The sequence below is a fragment of the Talaromyces marneffei genome, chromosome 1 (genome assembly GCF_009556855.1).
Source record: "Talaromyces marneffei chromosome 1, complete sequence".
Lineage (NCBI taxonomy): Eukaryota > Fungi > Ascomycota > Eurotiomycetes > Eurotiales > Trichocomaceae > Talaromyces > Talaromyces marneffei.
In genome coordinates this window covers 3383710-3402974 of record NC_072348.1, presented here as the reverse complement: position 1 = coordinate 3402974, position 19265 = coordinate 3383710, and the positions used below count along the sequence as shown (strand labels likewise).

Here is a 19265-nt window from a genome sequence, read left to right as displayed (position 1 = left end):
TGTATTACCGATTTGAATGTCGTTCAACGGTGAGTATCGTTCTAGGTGACAAGACATGGAACACACCGATGCAGACCAGCCGCTTCTCGGGAACGATGGTGACAACCCCAGCGATGTGTTACAGGAGTCCCCAGGCGTATCTGCCGAAGGGCTAGGTGGTCTGTTTATCTGGGCTCTTACCTTTTCTGCCGGAATTAGTGGCTTGCTTTTCGGTTACGAGTACGACATCTCTGGGAATTCACCCATGCGCTTTGTAGAGTTACTTGGCTAACGGTGGACACAGCACTGGCGTCATTTCTGCCACCCTTGTTTCTATAAAAACAGATCTTTCCGGAAAGATTTTGACAACTATGGACAAGAGTATCATTACTTCCTGTACCAGTCTGTTTGCCCTTATTGCCAGCCCCTTGGCAGGCGTTTATGCCGACAGCATTGGGCGGAGGAAAGTTCTGTTGGTGGCAGATGCTCTTTTCATGATTGGTGCATTATGTCAAGCACTTACTTCTACTGTTATGGGTATGGTCATTGGACGTAGTCTTGTTGGATTGGCTGTGGGGGCTGCTAGCATGGTATCATCGTTGTAGGTCGACCCTTCATTACTATCCTTGTTGGAGGTTCGAGATGTTGACTTTGATGGTAGATATATTTCCGAACTAGCACCGTCACATTTGCGTGGAAGACTGGTTACTATACTTGCTCTTTTCATTACTGGAGGCCAAGTTGTTGCATACATCATAGGTTGGCTATTTTCAAAAACACCTGCAGGCTGGCGCTGGATCGTTGGCTTAGGCGCAGTGCCTGCGATAATGCAATTCATAATCCTCATCTTCCTACCCGAGTCTCCTCGATGGCTGGTTCAAGCCGGTTATGTTGCCGAAGCAAGGCACGTCTTAATCAAGGTCTTTGGCTCAGACTCGCAGGCTGCATACAAAGCCCGCACCGTGTTGCGAGCTATCGAAGAGGATGTCACCGATGAAGCAGCGCAGCTCAGCCACAACAAATCAGACAGTAGCTTCAGGCGGGCTTTACAGACAACGAGCGAGCTTTACAACGTTGACGGCAACAGACGAGCCCTTATCCTTGCCATGATGCTGCAGGGTCTTCAACAGCTATGTGGCTTCAACAGCTTGATGTACTTTTCAGCGACTATTTTCGAGTCTCTCTCATTCTCTTCCCCAACTCTCACGTCCTTGACTGTTGCTGGAACCAACTTTTTGTTTACATTGCTGGTGTTCTCGTTGATTGACTATATAGGTCGCCGTCGTATCCTTTTGTACTCGATTCCATTCATGATTGTTGCATTGCTTGGATGTGCTTTGGCATTTTCACATATGAGATGGATACCCTCGTCGTATTCATTTGAGGATGATCAAGCACAGCCGTTATCAAGTACATCTTCTATGCCTACCATCATCTTGATTTGTCTTACTGTATACACGGCTGCATATGCGTCAGGTCTTGGAAACGTCCCTTGGCAACAGTCAGAGCTATTTCCCCTTTCTGTCCGTTCTCTTGGATCAGCATTTGCTACGGCTACCAACTGGGGTTCGAACTTTATCGTTGGTCTGACGTTTTTGCCTATGATGGAGATGTTGACTCCAAGATGGACATTTGTCATTTATGCGTTGGTATGTGTTCTTGGTTGGATCGGTGTATGGTTTATATATCCAGAGATGAGTGGGATGAGCCTTGAGGAAGTCAAGGATCTTTTGAGTGATGGCTGGGGCGTCAAGCAGAGTATCAGACGGCATCAGTCTCGAGAGACATGATTTTTGGTGTCGTTGTACTATACATGATCGAATATACTTCAATTTCAATTGGGCATGATATTCCAGAGTTATGACCTTAGCGTGCCTTGACTTGTGAGTATTGTGAGTTGACAAGATTATTCTTTGAGTGACCCTGCCCCAACTAACAACTTTCAAAAGAAACTTCTGTCATTGGGAGACCGCCTTCACTGAAGAGAAGTGCTCCACGTAGTTGTTTGTCCTGTTTTTCTTTGTCTACCTAGCTTGCTTATTATGGCCCTTCTGCCTAGCTATTTGGCGTCTGTTTTCACCCCTAGACTTGGAAATTACCTCTTGCACATCTTCAGCCTATCATCACGATTTGGAATCACGCTGCCCTCTTCACATAATCACCATTCCCCAGCTCCCCAGGTATCAGTCTAATATCTAAGATCAGATTGTGCGATTTGAAGCTTCACTTTGCTTTTTATCTCATGATAGGTCAAATGGCTATCATCCATCAGATTCCAGTTGAAGTAAGTTCAAATTATCATCTCAAATTACCCTCACCTAAAGATCACTAATAGTTTTTTTCACTTAGTTACTTGAACGCATCGCCAATCACATTGATTCTGACGCCGACTTTCTCTCACTGGCTCTCACATGTCGTGGGATAAAAGAATGTATCCTTTCACCTGATGCAGGGGTCTGGAGAGCAAGATTCAATGACAAATACGATGCAGGATTGAAATACACATCTGATCTACTGCATATTGAATATCGAACACGTGCCTTGGTCCTTTCTCAGAAAGTGTTCATTCATCCTAGGGAAACTGAATGCGAGCACTTATGGCTGGAGGTCCTTCAAACCATGTTGATGGAAACATATATGACTAAACCTGGTGACAATCGAAGACCACGATCGAAGAACCTTCAGAGGATTGCTGAAGCAGTTCAGAAGACCAATTTTCTCAGCAGACCCATGGTTCGAGATGACAGTGGCGTGGTCATGAATCCATCTGATGAATATTGCGCTGTACAACTGGTCAGCTTTCCTCATCCTTTTAGTTGAGATCTCAAGTCACTGAAGTTCTATCTTAGTGCCTCACACACATGTGTCTCGACCCTCTTGGTCCAGGACCATGTCTACGAAGCAACTATGATACTGCGAAGGTTTACTCTTACGGCCATGATACCCATCAGTCCCTTGTGGAAGACGGCCGAATTCGACTAGACACGTTGTTGCACATCCGCAATTTCTGGCAAAGGCATCTCCTGAGCACTCGAGAGCAATCATTTGCCACATCGTACGAAGAGAATGTTCAACGTAAGCCGAGAGAATGGCTTCGTCCTTTTGAAGATCCGATACCTGTGATGGGTTATTGGTATGGTTACTATTGTCAGTTACTTGTCCATTTTCTTTTTGGTGGCATGCCATTCGAACTAACACAATTACCAGCTTGCATTCACCCTTACCCAGCGAGTCCTCTAACATTGGAGGAATGGCAAACATGTGCAGGCCATGAGAGTGACCACGATGCAGTTTTGATGGTAAGCTATTCTAGCTCTTTCCTGCATCATTTCCAAGACTTATCTATATTTGTTAGTCTCTGATTCTCGTCGACGCCAATCGTACGATCTGGCCAAAGAGACTTGATGCTCAATTCCCCGAACATGACCTACTGTGTCCCAGGAAGTATTTCATTGGTAGCGAGGGGTTCGAGGGTGACGATTCACTCCACTATCACATCCGAGGCTTTTACCAAGACATCCCCGAGACGCAGGCAGGTATCTATGGCTGGATGCGTATCTGCTTCGTCAGTTATCTCCTCTCCGAAGAGCGTGACGGCCAGGATGAGCCCGATGCCAGAAGCTGGGAATTCTACGATATTGAAAATGATTTTGATCGAATCTACGGCTTTGAAGGGATCTTATTGCCAGGGGGAAAGATCATGTTGGGGAAATACTTCGATTTGCAATTCGAGGGTGAGGAGGACTGCGAACGTGGGCCGTGCATCTATTGGGAACATACTTCGATGGGAAATGTGTTGGACATCCTGACGATTTCGCAGAGCATCAATGACCCCTTTCTTACTTGCTTCTCGCCCCCGAGAGAAGAACAAGCTTGAGGGACATCGTCAGCGCGCGAACATACGGCTTTTTCATATTGAGATTCACCATTCATTCCTTGACATGATAGTCATCAAGTGTAATGACTCCGCAGAGACCTGATGGATTTTCCTCCAAGAGCATCAGGAGAACTCCCGAAAAGGATGGTTATTACGAACAGACAGATCGATGAGTCATGACCAACTCAGGAGGTATCTGGTAGCACTTCTTCTAGGAACTTGAGGCTTGTTAGGACATCTCTCAAGATTTTGTTACAAACAGACAGAACAATAAATCAGATTGGTATACAAGTGTAAAATTTGACTGTGCGTCCGCTATTAGGCATCAATACCCAGAAGTAGCATTTCTAGCAGAGTGGGAATGAAGGGAAGCAACTGCTCTAGAGAAACTAAAGAAGAAAATAATAATGTTTATAGACGTGAGATCATTTTAAAGCCACCAGCACCACCCTACAAAAAAGCCTAGACCTACTCGTCGATATCCTTCACTTTCTCCCACTGGCCCTTGAGATTCTCTTTCCACAGTGTCACCTTATTGTCACCTCCGCTCACAGCCAAGATATTGCCGCTCAAACTCCAGCTGACGCGCCACAGGACAGAGTCAAATTCAAGGACGGTGCTTGTCCACTGGCCGGGGGCTGATGCATCAGATGTCCAGATTCGGACGGTCTTGTCCTGTGAAGCCGAGGCGATGTAGGATTTGGAGAGGATGCTGGGTGACCAGGCGACATCTCGTACCCAGTCGGTATGGCCTTCTAATGTCTGAACGGGGTTATATGTCTTGGATTCGGGGCTGATCAAACTGATATTAGTTTCTTGAAGCGGTATTCATGTAAAGGTAATGGGTCATACCTGTAGTCCCAGATCTTGACAAGGTTATCGCTTCCACCGGTGACAAACCTCCGTTGTTGGCCCGGTCCGGGATTCGCGCTTATGAGACTGCCTGGAGATGCGGCGGGTGCCCAGCTCACAGCGTTGACGCCCATGCCATGAGCATGGAACATCTGGTGAGTCCAGCTGTTGTCCCGGAACTCCAGCACGCTAACCTGACCGTCCGACGAGGCGCAGGCAAGAAGACAGCCACTCTCGTGCGGTGCCCACGACACGATATTCACTGATGCGGTATGAAGAGAGAAGTCGAAGACCTTGGTCCATGGGCTGCCGTTGGTGGGGGCACTGGAAGGTTGTTCGCGCCAGATCAAGACTTTGCCATCGTAGGAGGAGGATGCGAGGATTGTGCCAAATTTCGGGTGCGCCTGAAAGATCGTATCAGTTATAAGTTCGAATCAAGACGGAGTCGGACTGACGTACCCAAGCCACACACCATACTGCACCTTCGTGTCTATGTCATGGTGCATTAGAATCGGATGTAGCTAGACAAGAGACAAGTCTCAGGCTCACCCTTTCAAAGTATCAACTAATCTCTGTGTCTCTCCCTCGACTTCAAAGATCTTGATCGTCTTGTCGGAAGAACATGTCGCCAATCGTCGTCCGTAGTAATCGAGACTAGCATCGTGCTAACCCAATCAACATCAGTTAGCGAGCCGCGCGTATTCACAAGGGAGCTTGAAGCTGATCAAAAAGTCCGAGACTTTAACAGCGCACGTACGATCATGTCATCATGGCCGGAGTTGGCAATAACTTGCGCCTGGAATTGCACATGGTGGTTAGCGAGTCCTAGGTCAATCGCTGTGGAGTCACAATGGCAGTAGAGCTTCACACGAACCATGATTGCTGATATTAAATAACTTCAAATCCCCACAGATTCCCCCTGAAGCTACACGTAGGTATCGTAGGCAATTGAGAGGGTAGAATATTTGAGCTGCGTGGGTGATGTATGGCAACCTGGCCGCACTGGCCCAAAACATAGTCCACCGCTTAAGGCCTGAAATCTAAGGCAGCGAATACCCCTTATCTTATCGCGCTTGTAAGGCAACAAGGCAGCAAGGCATCTTCCCCACGCCCTCTGAAGCCGCCCCCTCGGTCTCCTTCTGGAGTGCCACTGCCTCGGCCGACACATGATTTATAACAATTGCGACTCACGAATACAACGTCGTTGTCAGACTCTAACATTGTTCTTGCTTCAATCAGCTCGTTATCTCTTATTCAGCGCTTCATCTTCTGCATCTTCGAGTCTACGACCTCTGTCTTTCTCTACATTATACAGTCGTCTTTCGGGAAGGTCGCATGCTACAATATTACTTTGTGACTATCAGCTATTGAAAGTTGCCATCATGGCAGACGCTCTCTGTGGCCCATCAAATGCGCTGCAGAATTTTCAAAAACACACTGCTGTCGATCGGACGCTACAGCAGGATCGCATAGTTAACCGTCATCCATCTACGCAGGTACTGTTGTCTCCTACATGTCCGAACATTTGTCTATTACTATAGCCGGGGGCTCACATCGTTAGAACTTCCGATCCCAACATCACAACGCCGCCGTCCTAGATCCCGAGTTTGAAGCATTCGAGAATAACTTTGTTGGAAATGCGCCCCCTCAATTAATGCCTGGCGGCCCTGCTTTTGCCGCCCCAGTTCACTCTCAACCGCCTCCTGGGTTTGCTGCGGCTGATGGCGACTGGGCGTCCGATTTTCAGAAGCTGCAAGTTTCGGGCCCATCCTTAAACATAAACCAAAGTCATGGTATGCCCAATCAGGCATTCCGTCCGGCTGTCATGAATGGCTGGCAAAATGAGTTTATGCAACATCAACAACACCAGCCCCAACAGAATAATCAACCTCAATTCAGACAAAATCCTATGACGAGCTTTCGGCCTTCTTTTATGCCGAGTTACCAAGGCATGAACAGCATGGTAGCAGCTGTCCCTGTAGATCAAGGATCGATGCAAACGACATCTACTGCTTCAGTTCCTTTTGACGAATCTGCATTCGAGGCAGCATTTAACCAGGCCCAAGCTGATATGCATGAGCAAGAGATAGCACTTTCCGAGCAACATCAAATATCGGAAGAAGACCTCCAATCTAAAGAAGTTGAACCTACATTAGAAGTCGAACCCGCTGAGCAAATACGAATAGGCTCCGATCTGATTGGGGCTACTGAGGAATCAAATGCTCAAGGACAGAAAGAAGACCCCGACGAATTGGCACGAACTGCAGGCCATCTTCTCGACAGTCTGAGTCATGATACCAGTCAAAAGTTCAAGGAAAGCAGCTTTCTGGCCCTAATGCGTCGCATCCGAGATCGCGAAGTACATATCGAGGGTGACGAATTTCGCGAAGTCAGTACCCTTCCGTAACTTTTCGTATAATAATGAGAAATATCATTTTTCAGAAAAGTGGCATTGCCGCCGGTATAAACTCAAATGTCTGTGTCATCCACGGCCCTGCTAATGCTTTTCACAGTCGCAACAGCCTTTACACCCGGGTGGGAAGGATTATCCTGGAAAACGCAGGGCTGGAGGCACTGAGGGCCCAATCGCTCGCCCGGCCTCGAATCAATTACGTATGTCTGATGTTTGATGCTTGCCAAAATATTCACTGTGGATATTCAGTTTTCTGATACCGCCTACAGGTCCGGAATAGCATAAAGAGCTTGGAGGCGAATATATCAGTAATATGGCCGCTAGCATGGCATTAGAAGGAGATATACCCAATACAGTTGTTTCGAGCGGTCATACTACTTCAATATCCCCGTTCACGTCGTCATTTCCCCCAGTCGCGGCGAACGGACTTAACTTGACGGGTTCTGCAAGTCATCCAGAACAAGGAGCGTTTTCTCCTGTGAATTGCATCTATATACCATATGACAGTGTTTTCTGAAACTTCGCGTCATGTACCTAATATTTCAGATACACTGCTTTCAACTGCAAAGCGATTTGATAGCAAGCGAATCATACATACGCATGGATACTTCTATCCGTGACGAGGATTTGAATCACGGTACATTTTTTAATAAAATTTTCGTGACTCGCTCGCCTTTTGACGCCATAACTCTTATCATGATCAAAGATTCTTAGATGTCAGCTCATCAGTCATCACGAACTACTCCCGATCCAGGAAATCCAGTAAACTTGAATTCAGGGCTTCGGGCGATATAAGACGTCGAAACTTCTTATAACCAGCAGATATCTATCAATCTAGTCAATCAGATTCGGCGGTTATGACAAACGAATCTATCAATTACCTATTCTATCGTTTTGTCGACAAGATCTGCAAGGAATTTGTACACATATCCGGCGCTGAGGGTATTTGATTATGTAGTTATATGGATTAGCATGCATTTGGATGTTCAATAGACTTGATTTAGTTCACAGGAGGGAGATAGACACTGTTTACATCCGCTAAACCTGATTTGCCTCAAAGATACGCACATCAATGTTGATTGCTGTTGTACATGTATTTCCGACCCTTGAAGATAATACAAGAGGCAATACTATAATAAAATAAGAAACATATTCGAGAGTCCCTCTTTTATGAAGAAGCAAACGCCAGTACCAAAAGATCTCTTGTAACCAGATAAAGATGAAGAAGATAAGAGAATATGAGAAAAGTTGACCCAGTCATACATCATTTCGAAAGGTGTGAATAAAAGAATAGGCGGATAGTTGAATAGACAGACGGTGAAGAATGCGTACCGGAAGAGCATTGTCGAGGCGATTAAAGGATTTACATATGCCGGTTCAAAGGCACATCGTGCCTGTGGAGACCTCTAGCCCATTCAGGTAGGACCTTATCGCGCTCATATAGAAGACCACAGTTAGGGCAAAGTGTCTAAATATATTGTAAGTAAGTTGTGTCAGAAACTAAAAAGGATACTCAGGATATGAGCTCACCCTTGGACCTGCGGGACCATCTCGTACAGTCCACACTGCATGACCGAAGACCCCACAGTTATAGCACCGCCAATGGGCACGTTCACTAAGAAAGGTTAGTCTTGAGTGTCACCGGAGTTTGATACTGAGAACGTACCTATCCAACAGCGTTCCACCGCCGCCGCCATATCCTGCCCCAGAACCTGTGTCAGGTGTGCCACGACCTCCAGGCGTCCCAGAGCGGCCCACTGGACTGAGACTGCGGAATCGTCGTTTTCGCTTGCTTCTTTCACCTCTTCCAAGAGGTGTCTCACTGTCGACGTCAAAGTAGTTCGTTCTAGATAACTCTGGTGTGATGCCAGCTGTGGATGAGAATCGGGCAGTTTCTCGTCGTAGACGTCGAATCTGGCGTTCTCGGTCTCCTTCACGCTTCTCGATTTCTTCTTTGGAGAGCGTTTCAACTTTGGGCTCCCATTCATCACCAAGACCATCGGGATCGTATCGCCATCCCGCCTCGGCACCATTGGCGGCTTGATTATCGATTTCGTTTCCATAAGCCCCGACGCCACTAACCATACCACCACTTTCACAAACTTCTTTCTTGAGTTTCAATACTGCCTCGTAGATACCGTGCGATATTGCACTCACCCATTCACCTGCCAAACCTAGGTCGGCGCAAGTGATTTTGGCAAACTCTTCGGCCATCCCTGGTGGGTGAAGCAATGACCACTCAAACTTATCGGTGTAAAGCTTGTTCTGTAAATTGATGTTCAGGTTGACCACGCATCGGTAAGCATCGTCCGGATTGAGTAGGCTGTCATTGACAAGAGGATCCTTGGTAGCAGTCACAAAAGTATTCCGACCAGGACTACTGGGTGTCAGGGCATTCACTGGCGCGGGAGTACTAGAAACATCTCTCGAGATTCCGCTAAGTTGATCCATCGGATTCGGCGCAACATGACCTTGTTGAAACAGAGGATGTAACGCCACGCCCGCATATTCCTCTAGTTGCGATCGAATTTGCGTAGATATAGCATCAGCTAGCCTTGCCGGCTCAGGCAAATCGAGTTCACGGACAAAAGTGACCGCAAACTCGTCGGCAGTAGCGAAAGCCTCATGCAGATTCCAGAGAAAAGTGTCTTTGATGCGATAAGCCGGAACAGGCTCCGGCCGTCGGTAACCCGGAAGGGTCGAGTTTAATCCGGGGTCTGCTGAATTTCGAGGTAGTGGAAATGGTTCAAGTGGTTGATGCGCAGGGACTTCGAGATCGATTCGGATGGGGACGAGTGTCAAAGGTAAATGCGATTGCACTTGCAACTGATCTGCATTACTGGACGAGCAAAAGTCAGTATCGCAAAATCGACCCCTATAAAGCAATTGCTATCCAGACGAATACTTACTCGGCGCGGAAAAGTCGCCGTACCATCCAATCCCTAAATATACCTTGAACCTCAACCGGCGCAAATATTTCCTTGCCTACTTTCTCCGACAACGGAACTCTGTCCAAACTCGAGTCTTCTCGTCTCAGACTTCGCAGTCCTGTAGGTCGTCGCGGTCCATCGCTTTCTTCAAAGTCATCATCATCAAAGCCATCTTCGGCGTAGTTAATAGCTGTTGTGCCACGCTTTGTAGTCCGCGAAGGTCCGACTTGTGTTGGGGGTATAATTGGTGTTAGCAACGCGTTGCTATATTGTCGGAGTCGAGGAGCGTAAGAGGATATATAACCTCTGACGGGGGATATGGAAGTCATGATGATAGCGAGCGAATTTCAGGGCCACTCAACGCATGACCCTGAGGGTCAATCAGTTCGTGAACTGACGCTGGCGTGGACTTTGAGCGTTGTTGCGCAATGGGGTGATGGTCGATGTCGCTAGCCCTTTCCTGGATAGAAGCTCGTCAGGAACGCAGCAGCAGTTCCGCGTGAATCTCAGTCAAAACCACCACTCTATGCAGAGGATTGCAACCTGTGAAGAAAGACAGGTGAAAAGGCGACTAAACCAGGAGCTCAGCAATGGATCAGTGATAGAAATAATTGTCGACAATATTAATCCCAGACTCTCTCCTTCCTCATTGTTACGGCGCGTGTTTTCTTACAGAAGGAGTGGGTCTGTCAAGCCAATCGGATATCGACCTGCTTCAGGAGTCACGTGATATAATACAAGTCGAGAAAGCCAATAGAAAGCTTGAATTGTTTATCTCTATTGATTCATTGAATATCAATCTATAACAATTGAAGAGGTTTTGCTATTGATCTAGTGGATGACTATACTTGACAGACCGGCACTGCTCGAAATAGGCGAACTCGCATGCACGTTGAATGACTAATATGAACATGTATCCAGTACATCAAAGGGAAACAAATGCCAATGTATATACTCGCAAGACGCCAGCCGGGGCCTTCTTTGCACAAAAAAAATTTGGTTGAGCGAGGCTAGGATGAACGAATCGAAACAAGATGGACACAACATTCTTGGATATCGGAAAGCTTTGCTCGAAGGGGGTGACGGGGTGATATATGAAATGAAGTGTGAATGAACGCGCTAAAAAGACACGGAAACAATTGTCGAGATCTGATTGATAAGATGGCTGAAACGATGAAATACGCACAAAAGAGAATGGGTTTAGATATGCTGAGTTGGGGATATCATCTCAGCCCGATGACGCTCTGTACGCGAACAAGTCAGTCAAATAAGGAACTTACGGAGCCGGGGAGGAATAGTCTTACCATCTCAAGAGTCCACACTCGGCGAATCCAGACTTTTAATTTTCCCTCAACACCATCAACGCCATCCAACTCAATACCTTCCCACCAGCAACGTCTAGCGGGCTTCCTCCAGAAGAGCAACAGTTTCTGGGCCATGCCAACGGAAGCATTGTTGTTGAGATCTCCCCTTATATCTGTTCGCAGTTTTGCCAATGCCAGGCTACAAATCACTGCTTTATTGGGCTCTGGAGCACGGTGGCCCCAGGAATCTTCATGATTGAAGCCACTGCTTTTTGTGTGTATCATTAGTGAGTGATGAATGCTAAAATATTTGACTTGGTAGGAAACTCACCCTGCGGTCAACATCTCAATCAAATGCTGCTCTGTGCTGCCAACTTCATCGCTTTTCCGAAGGCCAGAGAAGATTCCATCCTGTCTCAAAAGGACTTCAGCCGCAGCGCGCTTCACGGTCATCATCTCAGCCTGTCCTATATTCGGTCGTGGTGGAATAACGTAGAAATCCAAATCCTCGCGAAGCACAATTATACCCGCTCGGTCTTGTAACATGTCTCGTGTTGAGCTATACATCGAATCGCTCGCATCCATATCAGGCGAACCAGAGGGTGAAGGTGATGCAGATGGAATTGATTGCGCGACGGTGCGGAAGAAGTCTAGCATGTACTGGAGCGAATTTGGATCGTACTGTAGCAAATGAATTAGTCAAATGGAAAATGGGAACTTGGGACTGTAGTGCTCACGTCTACAGGATAGATATCACCATCATGGAAGCCACCCATATGACCATCGGGCAGTAAACCATTAGGGAATAAAGAAAGCAACACGAATTCCGGAAGTGTCAGCAGCTCATCTCGAGAGAGTGTAAATCGAGTGCCCCTACACGTATTGCTTGTTAGCTTCGCAGATACTCGGCGCTTAGATTCAAGCTTACCTGAGATCTAGCGTGATATGTTCGTCGCCATGCACATCTGCGGATAAAAGATCAGTAACCTTCACTCTATACAACATGTATCATATCGCATACCTCCTAGAGTGTTTATCGGAGGACCGCCCGTCTGTTGGACCTGAGTGATGATGCTCGCAGCACCACCTGCAGCTGCCATGACGTACGAAAACGATTGAAGCGGACTATAACCTTCCGTATAAGGAGGCGGAGGCTCTCTATCGTCTGGGCTTTTGCTGGAAGATTCACCCTTCTTTTCTACGCTCTCAAGCGCAGCTTTTGTATCCGCGACAACAGAAGAAGACTCGTCTAGATCTTCTGGTGGTGGTAAGAATAGCAACGATGGAGGCGGCGGGGCAAACGCGGGCAAGGAGGAGGAACCCGGGTCCTCAGTGACAGCGGCTTTGAAACGATTGACTTCCGATTCCGGTGCAAAATATAGCGACGAGAAGGGCGGGGGTCGAGGAGAAGCGTGGGATGATGACGAGGAGGCCTCAGAAAGAGGCGGGTGAGCTGGGGGAGATGTGTACGAAAAGTCCTCCACGGTGGCAGCAGTTCTATAGAAGGCAGCACCGTTTGGGGCGCGCCACCGGTCTTGTATAAAGTCGTCAAGGCTGTTGTGTAGAGGCCAAGCAATTCGAGGTCGTTCGAATCTGCGTGGTATCGTCTGATAAGGGGTTAAGTAAGGTTAGGTTCGCGGAGAGCTATCGGGGTTGGCGCAAGTTGGAGGAAATCATGTGGCGTGAAGCTAGAGCTGGGGAGAGAAAGGTTGGAGTAAACACTCAAAAAGTCGCGTTCATCTGATGTATTTTCAGAGCACACAAGAACAATCGAATCGAATAAGTAGAGAAGCAAGCAGCTGATGACTAGTGGATTGTTGTTGATGTGATAAGAACGCCAAGTGGACGTCCAGCGCTTAGAGAACCACAAATCATCGGCCAAGGCTAGTAGATCTGTTGTTAGCCTCGTCCGTCTCCGTCTTAGTGGAGCATCTCATGTCAATATTTATAGAATATTTAGTTTGAGCTTACGCAGTACAGTGATAGTTCTTACAGATTGCGTAGGAAAGAATTCTTGTTGAGTGAATGCTGTGGTCTTAATTTATCGACTGTTGGCTACACACTCCATAATATATCATAGCCCCTTAGACATCGCGTTCAGCATAGCTCTGAATCAAGCCCTCAAGTGTCGGCTCATATTCCTTCAGAACCACCTTGTCACCTTCGAGTTGAGTGTTTGCTTGCACAAATACCTTTCTGGGTACCTTTTTCTGCAAGACGATGTTTCGAACCTTGGTTCCCCACCAGTCGTCAACGGATGTAATATCGTTGTACAATTGCATACCGGCAACCACATCGGCTGTAGACTTGTAGACGTGCAATTTCTGTAAATACTTCTCCACAGCTGGGCGTCCATGGCTAAGGATTTTGGACCGGTCCAGATGTATTTCGAGATCAGACAAATCATCCTTAGTGTGTACCAATTTGACGAAATCGTCGCCTGCGTCAAGGAAGGTACGCAGAATACTATATCGAGCTTGCATGTGAGCCTGTCCCCATTTACGACTCTTGGGATCCCAAAACTCCAGAGCAACAATTCCAGCTCTTGCCATCTGCAAGTATGCTACGTATAGAACATCACCAGCTTCATTGTTGATGTCTGTCTGACCGTCACCATGGCCGAAGATCTTGAGAATATCAAAGTCGCAACTCAAAGCCATAGCAACACATTCTGCACGGCACTCTTCGTATGATGAAGCAATAGCGCCAAAGACTGAGCTCCAGGTCTGACCGGGCTTGTACCAGGTAGAAACCGGTTTATTAGTGATAGGGCTGACCGGTGGATTCTGAACATCGAAGTTGTACACTCCTGGTGCCGTTTCCTGAAGGAGTTTACCGGTACCGTGTCCAAGAAGCTCGTGAAGGCCTACCTGGACCTCAAATGCCTCATCCCGGTATTTCTGGAACTTTTCCAAATCTTTCTCCGCAATGAACGGAACTGGTTCGTTCGGTGCCTTCGCACTTAGGACATTACCAAGTGACACATTCTTGAAGCCGAGGTTCTGTCGAATGTCATCGTAGTTAGGAATATTGATTCCAGCAGGTATACCAGAACCAGCGAAAGTCAAGACTTCAAGCGATGTAAAGTCTGGGCTCAAGAATTTGTCCTTTTCAAACTCTTTATCCCAGGGAAGGCGAACAATGTATTGCGATGCACCATTGACGAGATCGCTAAATGTCCTAGTGCGTACCAGATTGACCTATACAGATAGACACATCAGTTCTCGCCATATTAACTCTAGAAAGATATCAAGACTTACCATACTAACGAATCCCTCCCACTCTCCTCGAACTCCATGTGGATCTCTGTAGGTCTCCACAAAGCCCAAGTCGGTCTCAACTGCGGGCTTCAGATCTTTGACCCAAAGACGTTGACTCTCTTTGTACGCTTCAATAGATCCAGTGCCAAAAGATTTGGCGTACTGTTCTAACATCTGCTTTTGTGTATCATTGGCGGCATTCAATTCTGCCTGCTTGATACTATGGGCAATCTTGGACATCTCATTTTGATAATCACCAAACACAAGGCTGAGCTTTTTTCCAACAACGGGTGTCGCCTCCAGAGTCCATGAATCCTCCTCTCCCAAATCCCGATAATGAGATGGGGGAGAAGAAAGACCCGATGCAATCAAAAGCTCAAAATCACCTTGTGCAGTCTTGCGCAATCTTGTGTTTTCGATAGGTAGGCCCTTTTTCCCCAAAAAGTCCCCAACAGCCGTGATCTCATCTTTGGTAATGTGGGGAGAATCAGGGTAGTAGGTAGTCAAATGACCCTTGTCAGGGTAACCTAAATGCATCAAACCGACATCGCTCGTTTCGTATATTCCACCACCAGTGCTATTCGCCTTCTCGAATGCCGCTTGTGTCTCGGGTGTGATTGATGCGAGCTTCTTGAAAGCATCAGGAGTGAGTCTGGGGATGAACTTAGAGTCTCCAAATCCCTTATAGTTTCCGCAATTGCCGAGGAACTGTGCCGAGTATTCGAGGAAATATTGCAAGTCCTGAGATTCAACGCCGGTCTTCTCCGCGAGGGAGCGCCAGTCTCCGCCAACTGCTTTGTGGAGGGAAAGAATCAAGTCGTAAATAGGTTCTGATTCTGGGGATACTTGACGTAGAGTAACTCGAGTGCCTTGAAACGCGGCCCTGATCATGACAGTTTGTGTTAGTTCTCGTATCTACCCTGCGACGAGGGCAATTTTGGTTAAGGACTCCCCAAGCTTGAAAGACTCACCTGCTCATGAAATGAGCATAACGCTTCAAGCTCTCATCCTTTAAAGCTTCGAAATGTTGCTTAATTTCCAACCTCACGACGCTAGGTGGAGAGTCAGCTAAATAGTGCTGTTTGGTCTGAGCATCCATCTTCGCATGCACTGAGGTTGTAGCTGTAGCAAGTGTAGCTTTCTTTGTTATCGACGTTATATGATTGATGAGCTGTAATAATCGAGGGCGATACTGTTGACGATTATAAGAGGCGAGGGAGTTCTTCATCAACAGAGAACCTCGATAAAGAGGGGTCATTTGATGTTACGTAGCAAGAGGAGGAAGGAATACTTGTATGTGGGGGGAGGAGCTGGTTGATTGTTTGTTCCGCGCAGCAACGCTTATCACCGGGAAGAGCTTCTCTACTACGTACTTTATCGGTAACTTGCTAAGGTAACATCCATTGTAATTGTCTTCTGAACCACCAACACTCTAATATAGTTATGGTATATACAAAGAATTATATTAACCGTCTAAAGACCTTCATCTACAACAAACTTGCATATTTGTCCAGACCGCCCTTTTGCTGTCCAGGAGGTTGTGGTACTGTTGCCTGAGGGGCAGTATTAGGTACTCCACTAGACGCCCAAGGATTCGGCTGTATCACTGATGGGGGTTTCGACTGGTATTGTGTCTGAGTAGAAGGAGGAGGGGGAATAGAGAATGCCGAATAGTTAGGTGCGGTTCCTCCAGGTGAGGGAAATGCTGTTGTATTGGTTGCAGTCATCATTGAAGGAGAAGAACCAAAACTCTGCGGGAGTGGCTGCTGAGACGTACTCCAAGATGTCGTAGATGACTGCAGCTGTTGTGGTTGCAATACACCAAAGGCCGAAGCTCCCGAAGACCTCTGGCGATTGGGCTCAAGTGATGGGAAGCCCCCGACATTGCTATCTGGAGTAATAGAGCGAGAAGTCGGTCCTGTCGACGCAAGTCCACCGATACTAGGTCTTTGCGCAGGTTGTGAAGCACTAGATGACCACGAGAATGTTGGCGACGTTACTTGTGTCGCCGGTTTGATTGGTACGTTGTCAGCGGTCAAGCTATCCCAACCACCATCCCCGTTGATATTGCCAGTACCTTGGCGTCCAAGAACAAGTCGTTCAAAGTCGTTCGACGTATCCTCAACACCAGAAGTTGCATGCATTCCAAGACCACTCCCTGTTGTCTGCCGAAGTACAGATGAATCCTCTTTTGAGGAAAGCTCTCGGAGTTTCCGTAACTGCTCTTGTTCAACTTTCGCAGACAGAGATTTTATCAGCGCCATGAACTGTTCGAATTGTTGGATATTTAGCAACGGTCCAAGACTAAAAGCCCACAGTGTTGGGAGTACTTCAATGGCAATGAAGTCAGTGTCAACAATCTTCCCAACTTGTCGAAATACTCCCAAAGCAGCCATCATGACACCTGGCTCCTTCGTCTTGATCGCTTTCAGTAGCGGAACAAGCTTTTCTTGCACTGTGTATTTGTCAAGTATAGATGGCGACGATTTCTTCACTTTCTTCTTGTCTTCAACTATGCCCGTCAAATCGTCCGCAGACTCTGCATATTTATCATCGGTACCACCGCAGAGAACAACAAATGCCTCCAGGGCTCTAATTTTGATATTTAGACTGTTTGTCTTGCTGAATGTAGACGCGATTGGAGGAAATATGTCGTTTTTGACGGTACTGAAGTCGAGAACAGGAAGCATAACAGGTAAGGTTTTCATAGCTGCATCCACTAGAGAATGCGTGCTGGATTCCATCGCGAGCTGAACCAGGGGAAGAATATCTGCACGATAATTAGCACACGCCTCCAGTAGTATTTTGTCGACTGCAACTGACCTTCTTTGAAATCTTTGCCCGTACAATTTTCCGCAATGCCATTCAAATTCTCAAGCACAACCATGAGACCAGCATCTCTCGTCGTATCTCGTTCTTGCGCAGCACCTTTACCTGCCGTGGCCAAGAATATCTCTTTGAGTTTTGGAATAATTAACTCAGGACAGACACGTCGTCCGTTCGGCACTTTCTTTAGGATGTGGAAAATATTTTGTAATATAGGTGACAGCAAATCTCGATCCTTTGTCTCTTCCAAAAGTGCACCTAGCACTTTCTTTTCAAGCACTGACGGAGGAAACTCGGGTATGACCCGCTGCAAACCTCTCATGAATTGCGACTTCTCATTCTGAGTCTTTGCTGGCAACGATTCCAAGAATCGGATTGTGGACACAAGAATATTGTCAAAGTATGTTGATTGCTGGAACTCGCGCACATTCAGCCGTTGAGCAGGTCTTCTGGTAATCAGTCTTGGCAAGACACTACCAAGCAGATCCTTGGGAATAGGACGCGTACAAAGGAAGTTGTTCGATTGAGAAGGCGTGGTGGATGTATTAGTAAGAAGCTTCTTATACGTGGAGGCATTGGAATGTGCCTGTAGTGGAGAAATATGCGGCGAGTTATAAAGAGCAACAATGATCAGTCCAAGAGAAAACAAATCAGCCGCGGGCGACACATTCGAATCCATCACAAACTCCGGCGAAGTATAATCCATATTCAACTGGACAGAGGGCGGTAGTCGAGGATCCTGATATAAAACTTCCGAAAGTGCCAGAGGTGGAAGTGAAGATTGAGTCGTCGAGCCATCAGGTGGACCAGCAAATGAAAGTCCAGCGATTTTCCAGTCGGACTTGATATTGATATATATTGCTTCCGGATTCAGGTTCCCGTGAACAAGACCGGCAGATTCATGCAAGAACTCCAACCCTTTGGCAATTTGGAGTAAACCCTTCTGAATCTCGAGCTCATCTATTTCCACTTCTCGGCGTCTTCTCGTTCCATCCGGTGACTCTATCATATAACGACTAGGTCTTGAACCACCATTTCCTCCTCCTTCCTGGGAGTCTTTCTCCTTCAATAAGCCATCCAAAGAAGCCGTAATCGGCTCCGTAGCAAACATCAATCCACCATTACGAGTCTCTTCAACCGGTTCCAGAATCTGAAGAATCGAAGGATGACGGAGACGCGTCAGACTACTAACCTCCCGTTTCAATCTCTCAACCACCTCTTCATGAATCTTTTTCAGTGACGAGGCACTAGCTGAGCGTCCAAATCCGCCTGTTCTAGGCTCTATTGTCTTGCGGTCAAAGATAAAGATAGAGGCTGCAGTGCCGGTGGACTTTTTAGTCCCATCATGGACTTTCCATGGCCCGGAGATGAATGCTGGCTCAGGCGAGATTTGGTAGTGGGATGATATGTTGGAGCTGAAGGACTTGAGTGCTGACGAGAACATGGTTGCTGGTGGTAGTTGAACGCTCAATGAATCATAGTAGGATATCTAGTGGTTATTATTATTGATATTGAATATCGTCGTGAGCATATCGATCGCGTCTCACAGTAGATGGCTGAGCTTGTTGTTACCGACTGGCACATGATACTAGCAATAATTTACCAATGAACTGGAATATGACTCGATAACATTGAAAGCTCGCCGGCATCCGAGCTGTGTTGTCGAGAGAGATATAAAAACAAAAGAGTTGTCTGTCCTCCTTAGAAATCCCCACTAGCCAATTAATTAATTGTTCTGCATCCTAGCGAGCTAGCGTGGCTGACTTACCGCGACCTCGTATCACGTGCGTTTCGCCGTCCATGCATTTCAATGTTATTATTACT

General features: G+C 46.9%; 7 protein-coding genes across 7 annotated transcripts; 3 read left to right on the top strand and 4 right to left on the bottom strand.

Moving 5' to 3' along the window:
* Nucleotides 1-55: 55 nt before the first annotated feature.
* Nucleotides 56-1769, top strand: EYB26_001270 (uncharacterized protein; the record flags this gene model as incomplete). The annotated part of the gene is made up of 3 exons (XM_054260581.1): nt 56-219; nt 284-580; nt 641-1769. The coding sequence occupies 3 exons, from the start codon at nt 56-58 to the stop codon at nt 1767-1769; spliced, it is 1590 nt and encodes a 529-aa protein (XP_054116556.1).
* A 464-nt stretch (nt 1770-2233) lies between these two features.
* On the top strand, nt 2234-3856 carry EYB26_001269 (uncharacterized protein; the record flags this gene model as incomplete). Its single annotated transcript, XM_054260580.1, has 5 exons — nt 2234-2263; nt 2329-2772; nt 2829-3126; nt 3187-3278; nt 3335-3856. 5 exons carry the CDS (start codon nt 2234-2236, stop codon nt 3854-3856), a joined length of 1386 nt encoding a protein of 461 aa, XP_054116555.1.
* Nucleotides 3857-4324: 468 nt separating this feature from the next.
* On the bottom strand, nt 4325-5585 carry EYB26_001268 (uncharacterized protein; the record flags this gene model as incomplete). The annotated part of the gene is made up of 6 exons (XM_054260579.1): nt 4325-4649; nt 4709-5112; nt 5168-5198; nt 5258-5373; nt 5466-5504; nt 5583-5585. The coding sequence occupies 6 exons, from the start codon at nt 5583-5585 to the stop codon at nt 4325-4327; spliced, it is 918 nt and encodes a 305-aa protein (XP_054116554.1).
* Nucleotides 5586-6090: 505 nt separating this feature from the next.
* Nucleotides 6091-7401, top strand: EYB26_001267 (uncharacterized protein; the record flags this gene model as incomplete). Its single annotated transcript, XM_054260578.1, has 4 exons — nt 6091-6204; nt 6270-7097; nt 7222-7321; nt 7391-7401. 4 exons carry the CDS (start codon nt 6091-6093, stop codon nt 7399-7401), a joined length of 1053 nt encoding a protein of 350 aa, XP_054116553.1.
* A 1083-nt stretch (nt 7402-8484) lies between these two features.
* Nucleotides 8485-10380, bottom strand: EYB26_001266 (uncharacterized protein; the record flags this gene model as incomplete). The annotated part of the gene is made up of 4 exons (XM_054260577.1): nt 8485-8589; nt 8652-8736; nt 8788-9960; nt 10031-10380. The coding sequence occupies 4 exons, from the start codon at nt 10378-10380 to the stop codon at nt 8485-8487; spliced, it is 1713 nt and encodes a 570-aa protein (XP_054116552.1).
* Nucleotides 10381-11274: 894 nt separating this feature from the next.
* EYB26_001265 (uncharacterized protein) lies at nt 11275-15873 on the bottom strand (the record flags this gene model as incomplete). The annotated part of the gene is made up of 9 exons (XM_054260576.1): nt 11275-11295; nt 11356-11620; nt 11687-12036; nt 12093-12228; nt 12284-12320; nt 12377-12962; nt 13446-14555; nt 14616-15498; nt 15587-15873. The coding sequence occupies 9 exons, from the start codon at nt 15871-15873 to the stop codon at nt 11275-11277; spliced, it is 3675 nt and encodes a 1224-aa protein (XP_054116551.1).
* Nucleotides 15874-16102: 229 nt separating this feature from the next.
* EYB26_001264 (uncharacterized protein) lies at nt 16103-18885 on the bottom strand (the record flags this gene model as incomplete). The annotated part of the gene is made up of 2 exons (XM_054260575.1): nt 16103-17385; nt 17439-18885. 2 exons carry the CDS (start codon nt 18883-18885, stop codon nt 16103-16105), a joined length of 2730 nt encoding a protein of 909 aa, XP_054116550.1.
* Nucleotides 18886-19265: the final 380 nt, after the last annotated feature.